Below are 19,273 nucleotides of genomic sequence, written 5' to 3' on the forward strand. Positions count from 1 at the left end.
CTATATTCTTATTTTGAAGTATATCCCAAATATCTAATCACTTTATCCTTAAATATTTCAACATATGAGACTATCTTTTAAAACTCTTTCATAATTTGTTTCCATAGCTCCAACACACAAGAAAATCGAAGAGCCCACAAATATTACATGCACCTTTTACTCAAGCAGTTCTAGATAAATTAAAGGAGTCAGGGCTTGAACACTGTCTCATTATTTAGTTCTCAGTGACATCTAGTGGACAAAAACTGTAGTTCAACTTCTTCCAAGAAAAGAAAAGAGTATAAAATTTTTTTAAATTTTGTAATATTGGGTTTTCACAACCTGATTTCCTCCTCTCTATGTAATACCTTCTCTGTAACTATCATTGAAAGCCTCCATCACTTATTCCAAAATATACCTAGTTCACTGCAGATTCTGGACCTTTAACTGTTCTTTCTATCTCAAATATCCTGTCTCCCCTCCTGCACATCCAAAGCTTACCAGTCCAAAATATAAGGCTCAATCCCACCTCCTGCATGAATTCTTCCCCAACTATTTCCATGGAATTTTTAAATTTCTGAACTTCCATAGCACAACCTTATCACCAAATACAGAAAATATCATTATCTAATAGATACCTATATATTAGATATCTAATAGATTCAATATATTATTATCTAACAGTTAATATATTAGTTTTGTATCTCTACCTGGAAATATAAAACCCTGAAATCACATTTGATCAGTATCCTTACAATGTTTAACAAACACAGCATATTCAAATATCTGAATGATGAATTTGATTTATGTGTTATATAAATGAAGTAAAATTCTACACGTCAGTGGCATTTATAGCTAAAAGCACAAGGAAGTCAAGGACTGTGTCTATCTTAGTCAATGTTCTTTCCCTTGTTTTGCCTGCAGTACCTAGCTCAATAAATATTTGCTAAATAAATTGTTTGTAATCTTGTAAAAAAGAAAAATGAGTATAAAAGTGGTTACTACAACTGAACAATGACAAGAAAAATCACTGTTTTGAACAAATAAAGTTTTAGAAAAAGTTATGTCAAAATGATAAAGTGTGCCTCTAAGTTTTCCTTATTTGTACTAATAGCACAATCAGATTTGTTTCATACTTATGACCAAGCAAGTTAACTTAGGTACTTATAAACACTTATCTTCACATATTCACCATTTTCAACACTTTCTCTTTTCCTCTCACTATTCCTAGGAATACATTTTTTGTGGGAGGGAGGGGTACATGGTCTGGGAATCGAACCTGGGTCTCCTACATAGAAGGCGAGCATTCTATTAGTGAACCACTCGTGCACCCACTCCTAGGAATACATTTTTAAATGATAAGATGAAGGACAATTTCCAAAGCAAAGCTGAAAATATGACATCAACTGAACAAAAGTTTAGTTAGATACAAAAAGTTATATAAAGGAGGGAGCTGACTGGATGCAGACAAATTGTTTGAACAGATGAGATGATCTGGTTTAGCATAATGGTTAATTTTTAAATATTCAGTATGTCAAATAACTGAGTCACTAAATAAAAATTACATTATTCCCAAAACTCTTGATAGGTTCATTCAGAGTTTACTATATTATTACCTGACCTTTAACTACAGATGCATTTATTGGGATAATCAGATAAAAGGGACGGAAGAAGGAAAAAGAAACAAAGATAATAATGAATGAAATGTTCCATATATGTATTAAACCTCTCTCCAAACAGAGATTAAGAATCACTCTGTCATCAGACTACAAACTAATAATAAATTACCGGAAATATAATTTTAATATCATAGGGAAGTTCCATGTTCTTTGATAGAAAGTTCTTTCTATTATCTTTTTTTTGGGGGGGGGGGGGGGTGTGCATGGTCCAGGAATTAAACCTGGGTGTCCCACATGGAAGTCTACTAACTTTTTCTGTTTTTTAGTGCCAATTTTAAATAGTTTTAGTTAAGACATTGCATTTTCCACTTAAACAATGCAGTACTAATAAAGTGCAATGTTATGTCCCTTTCCTGTGCACATATACCACAGTCAAGTATCAAGAATGCCCAGGAATTTTGCATAGCAGCTGAACTGCCATACAGAATGTGCTGCAAATTCAGGTCCTTCAATTTTTTACTGTGTTACAATGCTAAGGTATGTGTGCCAACTGACTTAATCAACCTTTTCAATAGTGGGTCCAGAAGTACCACCAGAAGGAGGTGCTCCACTACCATGGAAGGCCCAGGCACTCCTCCTGGAATGCTTCCTACACTTTGGTACAGCTTAGCAATGATGGGGTTACAGACTTTCTCCAGCTCCTTCTGCTGATATTCAAATTATTTCTTCTCTGTATTCTGACTCTTATCAAGCCTGTTGATGCTTTAATTACAATTGTCAAGAATCTTCTGTTTGTCTTCATCATTGTTCTTGCCTTGAAGTTTCTCATCCTCAACTGTTGCCTTCATGTTAAATGCATACGATTCAAGCAAATTCTTGGAAGATACCTTGTCCCTCTGCTTCTCATCTTCAGCCCTGAACTTCGTGGCTTCCTGAACCATGTGCTCAATTTTTCTTTGCTCAAATGACCCTTGTCATTAGTGTTGGTGATCTTGTTCTCTTTTCCTGTGCTCTTATACACAGCAGACACATTGAGGATGCCACTGGCATCAATGTCAAAGTGACTTCAATCTGAGGTACACCATGGGGGCAGGAGGTATCCCAGTAACTTCAAACTTGCCAAGCAGATTGTTAACCTTGGTCATGGCACACACTCACCTTCATAAACCTGAATGAGCACACCAAACTGGTTGTCAGAGTAGGTAGTGAAGGTCTGTGTCTGCTTGGTGGGAATGGTGATATTGCGCTTGATGAAGATAGTCATGAGTCCACCAGCAGTTTCAATACCAAGGGAAAGAGGAGTGGCATCCAAGAGCAGAAAATCTTGAATGTTTTCAGATTTGTCTCTAGATAAGATGGCTGCCTAGGGACAGCTGAGTCTATTAATTTTTTTTTTGGGGGGGGGGGGGCGGTGTGGTGGTATATGGTCCAGGAATCGAACCTGGGTGTCCCTCATGGAAAACAAGCATTCTACCACTGAACTACATGCACCCTCCATCTATTAATTTTTACACTCTAATACTTTGGTACCTTTCATTAGAAAATTCTTAAGTATCTTATCAAAAATAAATGACTATAAATACAAAATAAAGGTAGAAAATAAACACCACCTCACTAAGCTCTACTTTAAAAAAAGAGATGATAAAAAGTGAAATTGAGTGTGGTGCCTCCCAATTCCTATCTCATATTCTAGAAATGTCATATTTTTAGTTTATGTGTTTGGGGGAAAAAATCATTGACATAAAATAAAATGAATATATACTTACAGCCTGGGCTTGTTGTTGGAATAATTTATTCTGATTCTCTCCATCTTCCATTCCATCCCCAAGCATCTGGGAAGGGGGTAACCTAGAACTTACAATAGCAGCATTCAAATTGTTTGGAAAAACACTTGTTCTCCTTTTAGAAGTTAAGTGTCCTGGATCCGAAGACTGCATGGCTATAACACCTTCCTTTTCTGCCTACACAAATGAGAGAAAAGGGATAGTGAGATTCCACTCAAATCTAGTACACTTAAATAATGTCACTAAGGAGTTCAAAAGATTTTAAGTCCAGGGGAGGGGGGCAGGTGGGCTTAAGTAGGGCAAGGAATAAACATTTACCAGGTATCTACCTATGTGTCAATAATTACACTAGCTCATCTAATTCTTACAACAATCCTGTGAAACAAGTATTATATCTTCATTTTACAGATACAGAAACTATAGTCCGGGTAAGCACCAAATCTGAATTCAATCCCAATTCTGAACCTAATACTCTGACATTGTTTTTAACTATTTGGTTGTATATATATTATCAGTACAAAAATTAAAAACAGGGGAGGCCACAGTGGCTCAGCAGGCAGAGATCTTGCCTGTCATGTTGGAGACCCGGGTTCAATTCCCAGTACCTGCCCATGCGAAAAAAAAAGAAGAAAATTAAAAACAAAAACAAACACATAGGATTGTATAACACAAATAAGGAGAGAACCCTAATGTGAACTATGGACTATAGCTAACACTACAATTATAATAATATTCTTTCATTAACTGTAAGAAAGATACCATGCAAGGTACTAATGCAAGCTGTTAATAATGGGGGGGGGGGGTAGGATACATGGAAACTGTATTTTCTGCATGACTTTTGTGTAAACCTATAACTTCTTTAATGAAAAGAAAGTGATTCTGATACTCCCTAATTATTTATTATCTCAATCAGACACACTCTTTCCATTCAACTTGACTCAGAACAACATTTTTTTTAAAGCAGTTTTTGTGAATATTCATACCCATATAATCCATCCAGCATATACAGTCAATGTCAGACCCAGTTTTATACTTACTGCTTCATAAGACCTCTGAAGCTGTTGCTTTCTTTTAAGCCTAATTTGTTGATTTACTCGGTATCTGACTTGTCTTTGAAAGCACTTCAAAGCTGCTGCTTTTTTTCTTAGCTGTTCCTTTAGTTCTTCTTCAATCATATATGCCGAAGTCTTTAAAGATGAAAAACAGAAAATGAACTTAAATGTCAGTAATTTTGCCCAGTAGGGCACTGTTGTAAACACAAAGAAGTCAGAATACAATACTGAAAAAATAATTCAGTTCTACAATCCATAATCCCTGCAAGAGTAGGGAATCTCACAAGAGATTAGCACAGGTGATCTAGATAGAGCTTGTGAGTACCAAGAATTTAAACAAAATCACAAACTAAAAATTGGAATTTGTCAGTATTCAAAGCAAATCTTAAATTTTTACTGAACTGAGACCCCAAGAATTATTTGTTAATTCCTAATGAATCAACTCAATCCTATCTTGTTGCACATTTTCTAAAATGAGTACACAGTCCAGACACACCAGGTTGCTCTCTATATATTACACGCTAATGTAAAATGCCTTTATAGTCAGAATTATGTTCCGTTTTCAATATAGCATGTCCTTTCTCTCTTTTCCATTTTAGTACAGGTCTACTCATTCTTCAAGACCATCTAAAACCCAACCCCAGTCCTTTCCACAATCCTTTTCAGCTGAGTTCTCTTATGCTATGCCATGTCTCTTGCTTACTAAAGTTAACTGGGAAAAAAAGTTAATTGAGTACAGTACTTCTTTTCTTGACTTCCCTGAAGTTTCCAGAGAGTTTCTTAACTTTCTGAAGTTCATAATCTAACCAAGGAAACATATTTAATTCTCCTTGGTTTCCCCACAGCATACAGCACAGAGCCTCGAATATAAAAGGTACTCAAAAAATATTTATAGTCGCTGAATTCCAAAACATATCCTAAACAATCTGAAATATTTTATCCTGTTTGAATCCCTGATGGGCTTTCACCTCCTCTAAGTTTCTACATAGCAATCATAATCATCATCACAACAGCAGTCACCATTAAGGGTCTATTATGTGACAAGCATTTAACTACATTATATCATTAAATACTCAGAACTACTTTTTGTAGTAGGTATTCATGTTAGAGATAAGGAAATCAGGTAAAAAAGATTAAATAATTTGCCCAAGATTTAAAGCTGGCAAGTAGCAGAGCTAGACATTTCTCTGACTCAAACACTTATGCTATATACTGCACTGTTTTGTTCCTGACTGTCTCTCCTTCATAAGGAATTTTCAAATTAAATAAAATAATCATCCTACCTCCTATCCATCCCTTTTTCTAACAGTGACTTCAAATTCTAATTATGAAGGGTACATAAGTTATTTCAGTTTGTCATTAAACTCTTAAAATCAAAATAATTTAAATTCATTTTCCAATAAATCTATTCCACCAACTATTTTATAAGAGTATGTACCACTGGGATATAAAATACAAGTATCAAAGAAGAGTTAGATAAAATAATTCTAAACAAGAGCTATACATAGTAAGCCCGAAAAACTAACTGACCCAGATTATTTTATGCCCCAGACAAGTTTAAGGCACCCAGCCTCTTCTTTTCTACTTTCATGTTCTCTGTCTGCCCCTTTTTACCCACTTGCTAAAATCATCAGAGTGCATGGTTGATTCCAGACAGTGGATCCCAATTGTAAACCATAGGTAAGAGTGTTCCAGAATTTAGATTATCCTTAGCAAACACCATCATGTAAGGCAACCAGAACCTGAGAACACTTGTGCCATGGGATGTCATTAAGAGGTTCCCAAAGTCAAATAATTTTGAGAAATACCTACTAGGTTAAACAAAGTTATATATTGTTTCAATTGCACAAATGACTTCTTATAATCTTTCTGCACCCTATAGACTTTCCAAGGGGGCAATTTAAAATGAAGTTCCTCAAAACAATCAAAGAACACATTTTGAGAAGTTCACTTATGATAGAACTGGTGCTTTGATAATGTGATAGTTAGTCTCCAAAGGTGGCCCGCTCCCCACCCTTCTCTCAAGGAACCCAGCCTCCCTGTATTCATGCCCTTGTGTGGTCCTCCCCCCACAGTGAACACCATCTGGCTATGTATATTCACCAGACTGAAACAGAAGTATTGGCTACATGAATTCCCCAGTTAAGTCATAAAGTAACTTCTGCCTGGCTCTCTTAGAATGCTTACTCTGGGGGAAAGCATAAAAGAACTGTCACTACCCTGAGACTACCATGCTGTAAGGAAGTCCACACTAGCTATACAGAGAGGCCATGTGGAAAGAGACAGCTGCCCAGCCAGACCCCAGCCATTGAAGTCATCTTAGCCCAAGTTCCAGATATATGAGTGAGAAAGCCATCTTGGACATTATGCAAAAACAAGAGCAAACACGACTCAGAGAAGAATCAAGGAATCCAACCAACACCAGAGCCCAGTCAAGCTATCCTAGGCATCTCTAGCTATTTGAGCCACCTCAGTTGGGGTCACAGACATTGTAGAGCAGACACAAGACATCCCTGCTGTGCACTGCTCAAATTTTTGATGTACCGTTTGCTTCGTACAACTAAATTCTGGGGTAGTTTGTTACACAGCAATAGATAACTAGAACAAATTGTATAATAATGCAATGACCATATATGATGATAGGATAACTGTCTTTTGAAGCTAATTTAGTTATGGTTGGAATGGGGAGAGTCTGATGCTATGGCATTTCTAGGAATCCTAACAGCCCCTTTAAATTGGGGGTGGGGAGGGTAGTGTGGTGGTAGGAATGATGCATAAGACCAAGGATTAGGAGTTCTCTTTACAATAGATATAATCTAAGGGTAACAAAGCTTTAGAATAACCTATTCAGGATCTATTCTGAGCTGAGGGAGCTACGTCTATTAATAAGAGTAAATTCCCCAGACTATACACGCTATAAAGAGCTCTAGTAGGTTTTGATCAAGTTTAGATGTCTGATCAAATTGTCTTTGGCTGAAACTGATCAGAATTTTCAAAATGAGAGAACATTTTGAGTTCATGTATGGAACTCAAACCTATTTATTTATTTATTTATTTATTTATTTATTTATTTATTTATTTATTTTTACATGGGCAGGGACCGGGAATCGAACGTGGATCCTCTGGCATGGCAGGCAAGCATTCTTGCCTGCTGAGCCACTGTGGCCCACCCTCAAACCTGTTTAATACAGTAAAGGAAAAAACTTGGTGGTGCCAAGTTTTAGACATTTTGATACTATTGACATTATGAAGATGTCAGAATTTGAGAATTAAAAAGAGAAACCAGTAACTAAAAACCCAAATACCTTCATACAAAATCTTACTGATTCTTCTGGGACGTTTCTTCCATGTGTTCCTTTTCATTCCCACTTCAACCACCGTTCTTCAAGACTTTTTCTCTCCACTACTTATCACTAAACAAATCTTGACGCTATATTTCATGCCTAAATTAAAATCCTAACAATTATATCCTAACTTGCTCTCCAGGAGTCAGTGTTTCCCGAATTTTAAAAAACATTAAAGTAATTGATATAATAAAAACATTGATCATGTAAACCATACACAAATATTAAAGAGTGATCCCCTTACGAAGCCTTCCACTCCAATCAATCTAGTCTGCCCTATAGTATCCTGAACATACCTTGCTTACTTCTTACTCTCCCCATTCTCGTTAATTGGAACATCATCACCTTCTGTGATTATCCGAATTGTTCATTCACCTATTCTTACCCATACCAACCCAATGCCACATCTTTCTTCTTTGACTAAGTACCATATTCTTAGGCCTTAACCACATACTAGACTCTTAAAAACCTTCTTGGTAATAGGCAGGGTAGGAATGAAGGAATGTGTACATACATACATACATACAAACATAAAGAGAACGAATAAACTACATTGCATTGCTATTTAACATTACCTCAAACGTCTCATTTCTTCTCCGAGATAAGTATCACTAAGGAAGCACAACTTCTCTACCCATGTTCAACACCTTGTCTATACATTCTGAAGACATTCATACATTTTGTGCAATCCAGAAATATTAACTAAGTGTCTATATTTATTAGTCACTAAGATAAAGGTAGAGATATGATAAAAGAGATATGATGATACATTTCCTGTGCTCAAGGAGCTAACACTCCATCAGGAAAAGTAGACATACAAACAACCAGCTATAATGTACTGTAGTACATGCCACAATAAAATTTGAACAAATAGCTAAGAAGCACAGTTTGGTTAAAGACTTTCAAAAACCTTTTCACTAAATCATGTGTTTACTGGTGAGCATGAAATTTATCATGTTAAACATGCATACATGTAAACTTTGCCAAAATTTCCCTTCATTTGAAATGCTCTTCTCTACCATCTGTGCTTACTGTGTATCCATTCTTCAAAGACCAATACAGACCATACTTCCTTGTTCACTCATTCATTCAACAATATTTACTAAAAATCTGTTATGTGCCAAGACAATAATGGACAAGAAACAGAAGTTCCTGTGTTCATGGAATTTATAGTTCAGGCTGTCTCAGAATCCCAATCAGAAATTAATCTCTTCCTCTTTTATTCTCTTAATGCATTTGCCTGAATCACCATTAAAAAACTCATCAAAAACTTCAAGCAGTCACTGTTACTTGAAGTGTAGTCAACTGTCAGCCCCACTAAATTGTAGAGAGTCAGCAGGATGAAGACAGTGCCTAGGCCTCCTGAAAAGCAAGTAAGCAACAAGTTTGTGATGTAAACTGAAATTGTCATATAAACCTCTTCATCCCAGGAAATGGTAGGTGAGATATAAATATTTGATTATGCCAACTAAAGCTGCAGCAGGTTTTGCCAAATACATGGCTTTTCTTCAATCCCAATGCAAGTCATATCTATTTATGACAGAACAGAAAACAGCATCCCCAGACTGTTTCTATTTACCCAAACATCAAAGATTAGAGAAGCCTAAGAGTAAGGAAGGATGGGAAGGAAGAGAGAGAAAATAAATAAGAAAAAACTATCATATTTGAATTAAACTGACACTCACATGTGCTGAGATTTCCGAACTATCTGACGAGGCAGGCTCCACCCATGCCCCAACTGGTACTATAGTCTGGTTCCTCTCAGCCAGCACTGCCAATACCTCCTTGCTCTTCAGGGGGTTTAATGCCAGGGGTAAGCTTGGGGAATTTCGAGACTTCTTGAGGGGGGCCATCCTTCCTGGCATCTGTGACTCCTGATTCGGAAAAAGGAAAATCTTAAAATTTTCAAACAACCACTTTAAAAGCTCAACCTCCTATCTCAAGTAATCACGGGCCTCCAAAAAAGGAGAGAAGTTGGGGGAGCCAGAAGCCGGCAGGGAGTCGAAGAACAAGGATTCTGGAGAAAGAGAAAAGAAAGAAATTGGAAAGAAATAGGAGGAAGGAAAGAAAGAAAGGTTTAATGATCTACTCCAGGAAGGAAATGAGAAGAGGGGAGAGGAAAAAAAAAAAACAAAACGTATTAAGTAAAAAAGAGCGAAGCTTCGGACACAGGTGGGCACAGACAGATGGGGAATGGAGGAATGACAGCAGCCGGAGAGTCGGGAAGGGAAATGGGAACCTGAGTCTGAAGTAAAGGCGAAATAATCGGTATCCGGTTATGGTGAGAAGCGCTGAATGGGGGGAGTCCTGGTCCAGATAGACGTCTGCTTCTGAGGTCTCGGAGTCCCACCCCTACAGAGCTAGCACCGGTCCGGTAGGAATCCAAAGCTCGCCACAGACTCTAACTACTCGGGCTACTAAGGAAACAGCCTCAAGAAAACCGCCACTTTCGGCCTGGCCACGATGGCCCGCCCCTCCAGGGCCTTGTGCCCGCCCCTTCCGGCCCCGCCGCCCCTCCCACGGCTTGGATGATGTGAGGGGCGGGTCTCGGGCTCCAACCACGCGTCACTTCCGCTTCCTATGTGGGTAAGAGGGAGGGACGTGAGAAATGCGCGGTCAGGGCGCGCCTTGGAGGGTTCGCAGAGCTGTTGGGTTACGCGCTACCCCCCACTCGATGAGCGGAAGGGGTAGGGGAAATCCCGGCGCTCAAGCTATCCCAAATCCTTCAACAAAAGCTATGAGCGGAGCTGAAGATCCGACCCTTTCTGGCGGGCCACTGGTCCCAGTTGAGGGAACGCAGGAACAGAGTGGATGAGAAACAAACTAAGGCAAAAGTAAATCGTAGTGACCCTTTGTGCGGCTCATTACATTTTACAGTGCTACTTCCTGCATATTCTCCAATTTAAATATCAGTCTCTCGAGACCACTCATGGTCTCCCTCTCTGCTCCAAAGCCCTGCTGAATTCCTGGAACATTAAATGATCCATATGGTATGCCCACTCATGTAACATACATTACTGAAGGCATTTTATATGCAGTGCTGTTCTGGGTACATGAGCTAGTTAGCAGTAAAGAAGAAAGACAAATATTCCTTACTCATGGAGTTTGCAATCTAGTGAAGGGAAATAACCAAATAAATCCAGGAATAAGTAGATTAAAGTCGATGAGTGCTGTGAAGAAAAAGCAGAGAAGACGGAACGTTGCTGGGGTAGGGGAGATGAAATTTTAGATAAGTGGACCAGAGAAGACCTCACTTAGGTACTTTTTAGCAAAGACTCAATAAAATAATACAACAACCCAGATAGAGAACAGCAAGTACAAAGGACCCATGGGGGTGCATGGTTGGTGTTTGAGAAACAGCAAGAAGGATAGTGTGAGTGGAGCGGAGTGAGGGGATAGTAAGAAAAGAGTCAAAGGTTGGGAGTCGGCAACCATATAGAACATTGAAAGCCACTGTAAGAAATTGAGCTGGGGGGTGAGGTGGTATTGGAAAATTTTAAGCAAAGAAATGCCATAATGTGACAATTTTTAAATTTAAAATTAGAGAATCATTCTCAATAGGGTAAGGGTACAGCAGGGAGACTAATTAGGAGGCTTTTGCAGTAATCTGAGTAGGAGGTTATGATGTCTTGAGTTAGGCAGGTAATGATAGAGATGCTGGGAAGTGGTTGGATTCTGGGAGACAAGGTTTCAGTTTCTCTTGAAGGTTTGAATATGGATTGTGAGAGAGAGAGGGAGCAGAATCAAGGAACTTTTCTATCCTGAGCAACTGGCAGGATGGAGCTGCCATTTACTGAGATGGGGAGGATGGTGGAATGTGCAGATCTGGGAGGAAGAAGGTCAAGATTTCGGTTTGGGACAGATTAAGCTTTGTTTATCAATTGATATTGAAGGAGGTAGTTTGATAAGAGACTAAAGTTCAGAAGAGCGTTCTGAGCTGGAAATACAAATTTGGGAGTTGTTAGTCTATCATTTAAAAGCATGAGACTATATAAAATCATCAAGGGCTAAATATGGACAGAGAAGAAAAGAGGTCTAAGGATGAACCCTGGAGTTCCAACACTGAAGAGGCTAAAAAGAGAAGGGTACTAGACAAAAATTGGGAAAGATTGGCCAGTAAGCTAAGTATGTGTACTGCATATAAAATACTTTGAAATGAGGAGTATATTTCAATGAGGAGTGTCTTAGTTTCCCAGCTGCTGAAGTAAATACCATGCAATGGGTTGTCTTAAACAACGGGAGTTTATTGGCTTATGGTTTTGAGGCTAGGAGATGTCCAAAATCAAGGTATTATTAGGGCAGTGCTTCTCCTAGAAGACTGTGGCATTCTCGCCAGTGATTCTTGGTCCTTGACTTTTCTGTCACTTGGAAATGCATGAGACAGCCTCTCTTTTCTCTTCCTCATTCCATGGATGTTCAGCTCCTGGTTACTCCCTCAAGCTTTCCATCCTTCTGTGGCTTTCTCAGTAAGGACTTTGAATAGAATTAAGACCCATCTCGAATAAGGTGGCGCACATCTTAACTGTAGTAACCTTGTCAGAAGGTCCTATTTACAAGAGTTCATACCCAAGGAATGGATTAAATGTAAGAACATGAAGGAGAAAGAGTAGACATACTGAAGTTGATCAGAAGAGTGGAAATGTGTGCTAGAGACATGTACAGTTGTTAGGTGGTCTTAAGGACCCATGTGAGGGTCATTAATTTAAAATGAGACCAGTCAGGATAGTTGAGTGTTCTTCTGTTGCCTGGATACAAGCATAGTAGGTGAAGAACTGGATTTTTATCAGGGTTGAGGTTTTGCCAAAATATTGTTATGAAGCAATAAAGGAATAAGAGCCTGAAGATTAGTACTATTGATGGATGATGGAATTTCAACTACGTATTGAAGGAAGGAAGAGCTAGTGAGAGGTAAGAGACAATGAAAAATTGGTAGGATCGAGAGACTGTAGATCCCACTGCTGGGGTGTATTTAAGATTTGCTAAAGCAAGATACTAGAAGTGAGCTCGAAAGACAGGAGGTTCCTGGTGGTCAGAGAATGAGATGCTTGAAAGTAAGAGTGGAGGGTAGTTATTGGTAACTATCAAAATCTTTGGGGTGACCAAGGGAGGGAGTGCTGAGGTAGGCTAAAAAACAAGATTACTGGGGAAGCATTGAATGGTTTATCAATGAGCACATTGAAATCACAAAAAAAAAATGACAAGAAAATGTTGGAGAGAGCCAAGAACAAAAAAAAGTCTTCAAGGAATTTCAGAGAAAGATCTGGAGGTTGGTAAACGAGTAAAACTTGGATAGTACTGAGTAGTATAGTCTGATGGCACAGGATTCAAAGCTGGAGGTGAGATTAAAAAAGGGTTGGGGGGGTGGAGAATGATCTGGAAATACCACTCAGTAACAAGAAGGAAGCCTGTGCTACCTCCAACCAGAAGAGTGAGATGTAGAAAACAGCTACTACTTGAGAAGACCAGAGGAAGGTAACTTGCAACCCCCACCATACACACACACACATACACACACACACACACACACACACACACACACATTCACCCAACATTGAGAAGAAGTATTTTTAGGTAGCTCCTTGTTCTCTCCAACCCTCTACCTCAAGATCTCTGCCTCTAGAGAATTCAACTTCCCCATTTGGAGAAGACCTGATATTCTCACAAGCAGTGAGAACAACAAAATCAATAGGCTGAACCCTTAATCTTGGGGTTTGTTCATATGAAACTTATCCCTGCAAAGGATAGGCTAAGCCTACTTAAAATTAGGCCTAAGAGTCACCTCCAGAGAACCTCTTTTGTTGCTCAGATGTGGCCTCTCTCTCTCAGCCAACATGACACGCAAACTCACTGCCCTCCCCCTCTCTATGTGGGACATGACTCCCAGAGGTGTCAACCTTCCTGGTAACGTGGGACAGAAATCCTAGAATGAGCCAGAATCAAGGGATTGAGAAAACCTTCTCAAATGAAAAGGGAAAGAGAAATGAGACAAAATAAAGTGTCAGTACATGACAGATTTCAAATAGAGTCAAGAGGTTATCCTGGAGGTTATTCTTACACATTATGTAGAGAACCCCTTTTTAGTTTGAGGTGTATTAGAGAGGCTAGAGGTAAGTGCCTGAAACTGTAGAGCTGTGTTCCAGTAGCCATGTTTCTTTAAGATGATTGTATAATGATATAGCTTTCGCGAAGTGACTATATGATTGTGAAAACCTTGTTCTGATGCTCCTTTTATTTATGGTATGGGCAGATGAGTAAAAAATATGGATTAAAAATAAACAAATAATTGGGGGAACAAATGTTAAAATAAATTGAGTAGAGGGAAATGCTAGTGGTCAATGAGAGGAAGGGGAAAGGGGTATGGTATGTATGAGTTTTTTCTTTTTCCTTTTTATTTCTTTTTCTGGAGTAATGTAAATGTTCTGAGAAGCATGTGATGATATTGTGAGCCATTGATTGCACACCAAGTATAGAATGTTCATACATTCAGAATGTTTGTCTTGTATGTTGATCCATTTTATTAAAAAAAGAAAGATCTCTGCCTCTCACTAGCAGCTCAACCAGTGATTTTATATGAATCTATACTCTCGTTATGTCATATCTTTGGCCCTGCTCCTATTTTCTGATCTCTCCACCAAGGCTTATTTTCTCTATAGCCAGAGTGGCCTTCTCAGCAAGGAAGCAGTTTACTCTGAAATGTCCCTCTTCAGAATCTTGAAAGTAGGGATGTTTCTGGTACCAGAGTATTGAGGCCATGTTCTAGAGCACTCCTTTCTGTGATGGGAATCTCTGCTGTGGTGCCTTGGAGTTATATACCCCAGAAAAACATGTTCTTCCTCATAATCTGTTCCCATGGATATGAGCCCATTGTAAATAGGGCCTTTTAATGAGGTGACATCAGTTAAGGTGTGGTCCAACTAAATCAGAATGGGCCTTAATCCTATCACTATAGGCCTTATAGAAAAGGCCACAGACAGAGAAGCCATAGGGAGCAACCAGATGCTGGAAGTCAATGGAACCTAAAAAAGAAAAAGGAGAATATTACCATTAGACACAAAAGCCAAGGAACCCCCAAAGACTGCTGACCATTTGTCTCTAAGCCAACTCGGCAGGTGAACTCACTGCCCTCCCCCCTAAAGGAGACATGACTCCCAGGTGTTCAAATCTCCCTGGCAACTTGGGACAGAAATCCTGGGAAGAGCCAGGACCCGGCATCATGAGAAAGCCTCCATGACCAAAAGGGGAAAGAGAGAAATGAGACAAAATAAAGTTTCCATGACCGAGAGATTTCAAACACAGTTGAGAAGTTATTCTGGAGATTATTCTTATGCATTATATAGATATCCCTTTTTGGTTTATGGTGTATTGTAGTGGCTGGAGGGAAGTGCCTGAAACTGTTGAGCTGTGTTCTAATAGCCTTGATTCTTGAAGACAATTGTATAATACTTTTACAGTATGACCATGTAACTATGAAAACCTTGTGTCTGATGCTCATTTTATCCAGGGTATGGACAGATGACTAAAAAAATAAGGACAAAAATAAATAAATAATATGGGGGGGATAAAGAGTTAAAAAAAAGTGGGTAGACTGAAATACTAGTGGTCAATGAGAGGGAGGGGTATGGGGTATGAGATGTATGAATTTTTTTCTTTTTTCATTTTATTAGTTTTTCTGGACTGATGCAAGTATTCTAAAAATGATCGTAGTGATGAATATACTAAGTGACGATATTGTGAGCCTTTGATTATATACCATGTATGAACTGTATGTGTGTGAAGATTTCTCAATAAAGACACTGGAAACAGCAGGACCATCCCTGTGCACAATGGCAGGGCACAAGGGCCCCCCAAACAAAGGAAGGCCATGTCTGCCTCCCTGCCTTCTCCAGCCAGCCACGGGTCAGAGAGCAGGTCATGTGAGCCACCAGGGGACCAAGGAAGAAGACAGGACAGTGTCCCACAGCTCCACCCCAGAAGCAAGAAAACACCTTGGGCAGTAGCTACTGAGTACCTGTGTTTGCATGCCAGTATCTGCCCTGCCAGAGTGTCCACAGCCTCATCTTTGTAATCAAATGATGCCCATGTGCATCATTCTCATGTGACTGTTTACAGCACTTCACAGTTGTGAGTAATGCTTCAGTTTTAGTGACCAAATTTAACCTCAATTCTGAATGCAGATGGAATATGGTGATCCTTCTTGGCAGTTGGATTTGAAGTGACAAAGACCATTGCGCAGTACACACCTGGTAAAGGGTGCGGCCAATGGGGAACAGAAAGGATCAGGCTGGACAGGGTTAAACCCATTAACGTATAGGGATTGACTTTTCTTTTTTTTTTTTTTTTTGGCAGGGGCAGGCACCAGAAATGAACCCACGTCTCTGACTTGGCAAATGAGAACTCTGCCACTGAGCCACCGTCGCCCACCCAGCGCTTGAGTTTTATCTTCAAAAAGAAAGATCATGGAGCCAAGTGAAGTGGACTTTGTCATATGTAAAGGTCTGCTTCATTCCTTGTTATTTTTCTCCTTTTTTGACCTTTCATTTGTTTTTTAATCGTGTTTCTTGACCAATGCAGAGCTGTTCCTTCCACCACTCCCTGAAGTTTGAATTCTGGCTTCTGCAGTTTTTTTTTGTTGTTGTTGTTTGTTTGTTTTGGGCTTCTGCAGTTTTTATTGTCTATGTCAGACTGCAGCCCAGCCTAGTTCCCTGTTGGTATTTTCCAGATTCGGTTAAATCAGCATCAGCCCCAATTTCATTCCCTGTTCCACCCCCACTCACCCTCACACTCTTTAAAAACAGAATCACCTTGTGTGTCATAGCTTAGTTGTTTCAAGAGAGAATCAACAGATCATATTCAGTATTTTTTAAATAAATTGTTCTATTTTGATATTATGTATCAATATTGAGAACTCAGCCTCAAGCAGCTGAGCCATATAACTTTCACTCTTTTTCCCAAATTTGACCTGGGATTTTAGGGTTGACCACTGCTTTGGGCTATTTCCTGAAAGCAGACTGTGTCCTCCTCTGTTCTTCTTCCTCCTTATCCACCTTTCCAATTAACCTTTCTAACTCAAAAAATTAAATGGGGATCCTCTGCTTGCCTATGAAGACCAGGTTCTTACAGAAGCATTTGACTATAAATAGCACCAATAGCAGATTTCTCCAGTTAAGCCCAGTTTTCTCAATCGCATCTGCTATACTGCTCTTGGCAAAAGATTCTCTGATTTTATCATGAGTGCAGAAGTCTTTTCTCCTTCCTGTTGGTATGGGATTTAAAAAAAGAAATTAACATCAGATAAACAAATATTCGCCTGTGGTGGACACAGAATTACAGTGCCCAGATTCCCTTCCAAGGGGGGATTTGTTGCCTTAGCTTTGGGGAGTGTTGTAGGAAGACAGCCTTCAGTTGACAGCTCCTTCAATGACTGCCTTAGATTCAGAAAGATGTCTGATCCTCCCTTTGAGGAGTAGCCACTTCCAGTGACTGATGGATAACAGGGACATAATGACCTTGCCATTTCAGCCTAACTTGGAACAACTAAGATGGGCCAACATTTCAACTCCAGAGGTCTCTGCTGGGTGGCTGACGCTGTGAGACCTGCATCACAGCTCAATTTCTCCCTCTGCCCACTCCTGCTTCCTCCTCCCTTAACAGGGGTCAATCTAAAGGGCACTCCCCAATAAACACCCAGACCCTTTCTCCTGAGTCTGTTTCCTAGGGAACCCAAGCATGATGCCATCTGAATGCTGTTGACCCTCAGAGACTAAGGCTTTGGTAGCTTTAAGGCCATGTAACGCCCAGCATTTAAGTAAATAACCTCCTCATTATTCTTTTCCTTTCCATCAAAGAGACCTGCAGCATTTCAAAGCAATGGACTAACCACAATTTCAAGTCCTTCTTTCTACTCCCTGTTGACACTGCTGAGCCTCTAGATTGAACCAGACTCAAGGCCACCCCACTTCTGGACTTTCTAGATATATGACACAATAAAATTCTTTATTGTTAATGACAGTTTGAATAAGGTTGTCTCATGCTTATAATATAGCAAGTGCTGAGACTAGCAAAATAGATGGAGTAGATTGGTAAAGAAAAGAAATGAAGCAAACAGAATGAATCAGAGATATGTAAGAAATTGGGTTCCAGAAGCTGTCTCAGTGTCTGGGCTTTCCAATTCCGGTTTCAGATCTTGTGAATCCATGCTATATGGCTCTCCTCTGATTCCAACTTTCCTGGGATATCTGCTTTTAGAGGTCAAAGGCCTTTGTCTAACAGAGGAAACTTTGCCTTTCATAGAAAGCTATTTTGGCCAAAATGACTTAATCTGTCTGTGTTACCTATGTTGTTCACCATACTTTTGACATTTTAAAAAATGTATTCTGAAATATACTTTTAAAAATATGTTGCACAAAGTCGTGAGGCATGCAACGATGTGAATGAACATGTGGGACATTTGGTGGGACAAAATAAGCCAGAAACAAAAGAACAAGAATGGTATGGTCACCTTTAGAAAATGCTTATAAGAAAACAAGGGCCTAGATTGTAAGAATTTAGAGCAGACTTATTAAGTCTGGAGTGGTGACTATTATTTCTGGATTTTGAGAGGCTGTTCTATATATATAACCTGATATTTAGAGAAAAGAATGAAGCCGAACAGATTGGGGTTAAAGTAATTCAGAACATAAAGGAAAGGAAGACAGTGTCTATATTTTAGAACCACACATACTCTTTGAGACCAAAGGAAGAAAGGTTTATTTGGTCTGGAACTGAAATTTTCTGTAGTGCATAATCTAATTCAACCTATATGTATAGCTCATTTGAACAATTGTAACACAGGGGCACAGAATAAGAAAGAGGTCCTTTAATCCTGTATAGATTATTGTAATGCCTAGATACATCCTAGAGTATATTAAGCAGATAAGTATTGGAAAGTTCCCATGAAGGATGGAAGAAAAAATGAAACTATTAAACCTTAACATCAAGGATTCCCTGATACTGTGTCAAACATTAAGGACACTCAAATCAATAAGCCACACCCTTGATCATGAGGCTTACTCTTATGAAGTTTATGTAGATAGTAGAAAAGCCTAGACTACCTATAGACATGCCTAAGAGTTATTTCTGGAGGACTCTTTTGTTGCTCAGATGTGGTGTCAGTTTCTCTAAACCCAACTTTGCAAGTGAAATCATTATCATCCTCCCTATGTGGGACATGACATCCAGGGGTGAAAGTCTCCCTGGCAATGTGGGAAATAACTCCCCACAATGAATCCAGATCTAGCACCATGGGACAAACAATTCCATCCTGACCAAAAGGGGGAAAGAAGTGTAATTAATAAAGTAACAGTGGCAGAGAGAGTTCAAATAGAGTCAAAAGACTACTCTGGAGGTTGCGCTTACACAAGCTTCAGTTAGACCTTGCTACCTATCATGGCCTGCCAACCCCTCAGGACCATTCCACATGGGTTCCATGCACTAGAGTAACTTTCCAGAAACGCAAA

The 19,273-nt window shown here is 39.3% G+C and overlaps 1 protein-coding gene and 1 long non-coding RNA gene across 8 annotated transcripts in view; one reads left to right on the plus strand and one right to left on the minus strand.

Moving 5' to 3' along the window:
• Positions 1-10,297, minus strand: part of CCDC15 (coiled-coil domain containing 15) — a 189,265-nt gene extending 178,968 nt beyond the window's left edge. For 3 of the 4 annotated variants that reach the window (XM_077112559.1, XM_077112556.1, XM_077112558.1), the window contains exons 1-4: positions 10,018-10,296; positions 9,464-9,652; positions 4,420-4,569; positions 3,365-3,559 (exon numbers count right to left, since the gene is read on the minus strand). In XM_077112559.1, coding sequence (XP_076968674.1) covers positions 3,365-3,559; positions 4,420-4,569; positions 9,464-9,643 — 525 coding nt within the window. In that variant the 5' untranslated portion in view covers positions 9,644-9,652; positions 10,018-10,296. Of the gene's footprint in view, positions 1-3,364; positions 3,560-4,419; positions 4,570-9,463; positions 9,653-10,017 lie in introns of all 4 variants that reach the window. The other variant, XM_077112560.1, reaches the window with a different exon arrangement.
• Positions 10,298-10,361: 64 nt separating this feature from the next.
• LOC143643172 (uncharacterized) lies at positions 10,362-17,779 on the plus strand. 4 transcript variants are annotated; one of them, XR_013156172.1, is made up of 3 exons: positions 10,362-10,465; positions 16,131-16,271; positions 17,624-17,779. It is a non-coding gene; the product is annotated as an uncharacterized LOC143643172 (long non-coding RNA). The 4 variants fall into 4 exon arrangements; XR_013156169.1 differs by having other exon boundaries at positions 10,371-10,768; positions 16,125-16,271; XR_013156170.1 differs by having other exon boundaries at positions 10,371-10,768.
• Positions 17,780-19,273: the final 1,494 nt, after the last annotated feature.

Source organism: Tamandua tetradactyla, chromosome 8 (assembly GCF_023851605.1).
Source record: "Tamandua tetradactyla isolate mTamTet1 chromosome 8, mTamTet1.pri, whole genome shotgun sequence".
Taxonomy (NCBI): Eukaryota; Metazoa; Chordata; class Mammalia; order Pilosa; family Myrmecophagidae; genus Tamandua; species Tamandua tetradactyla.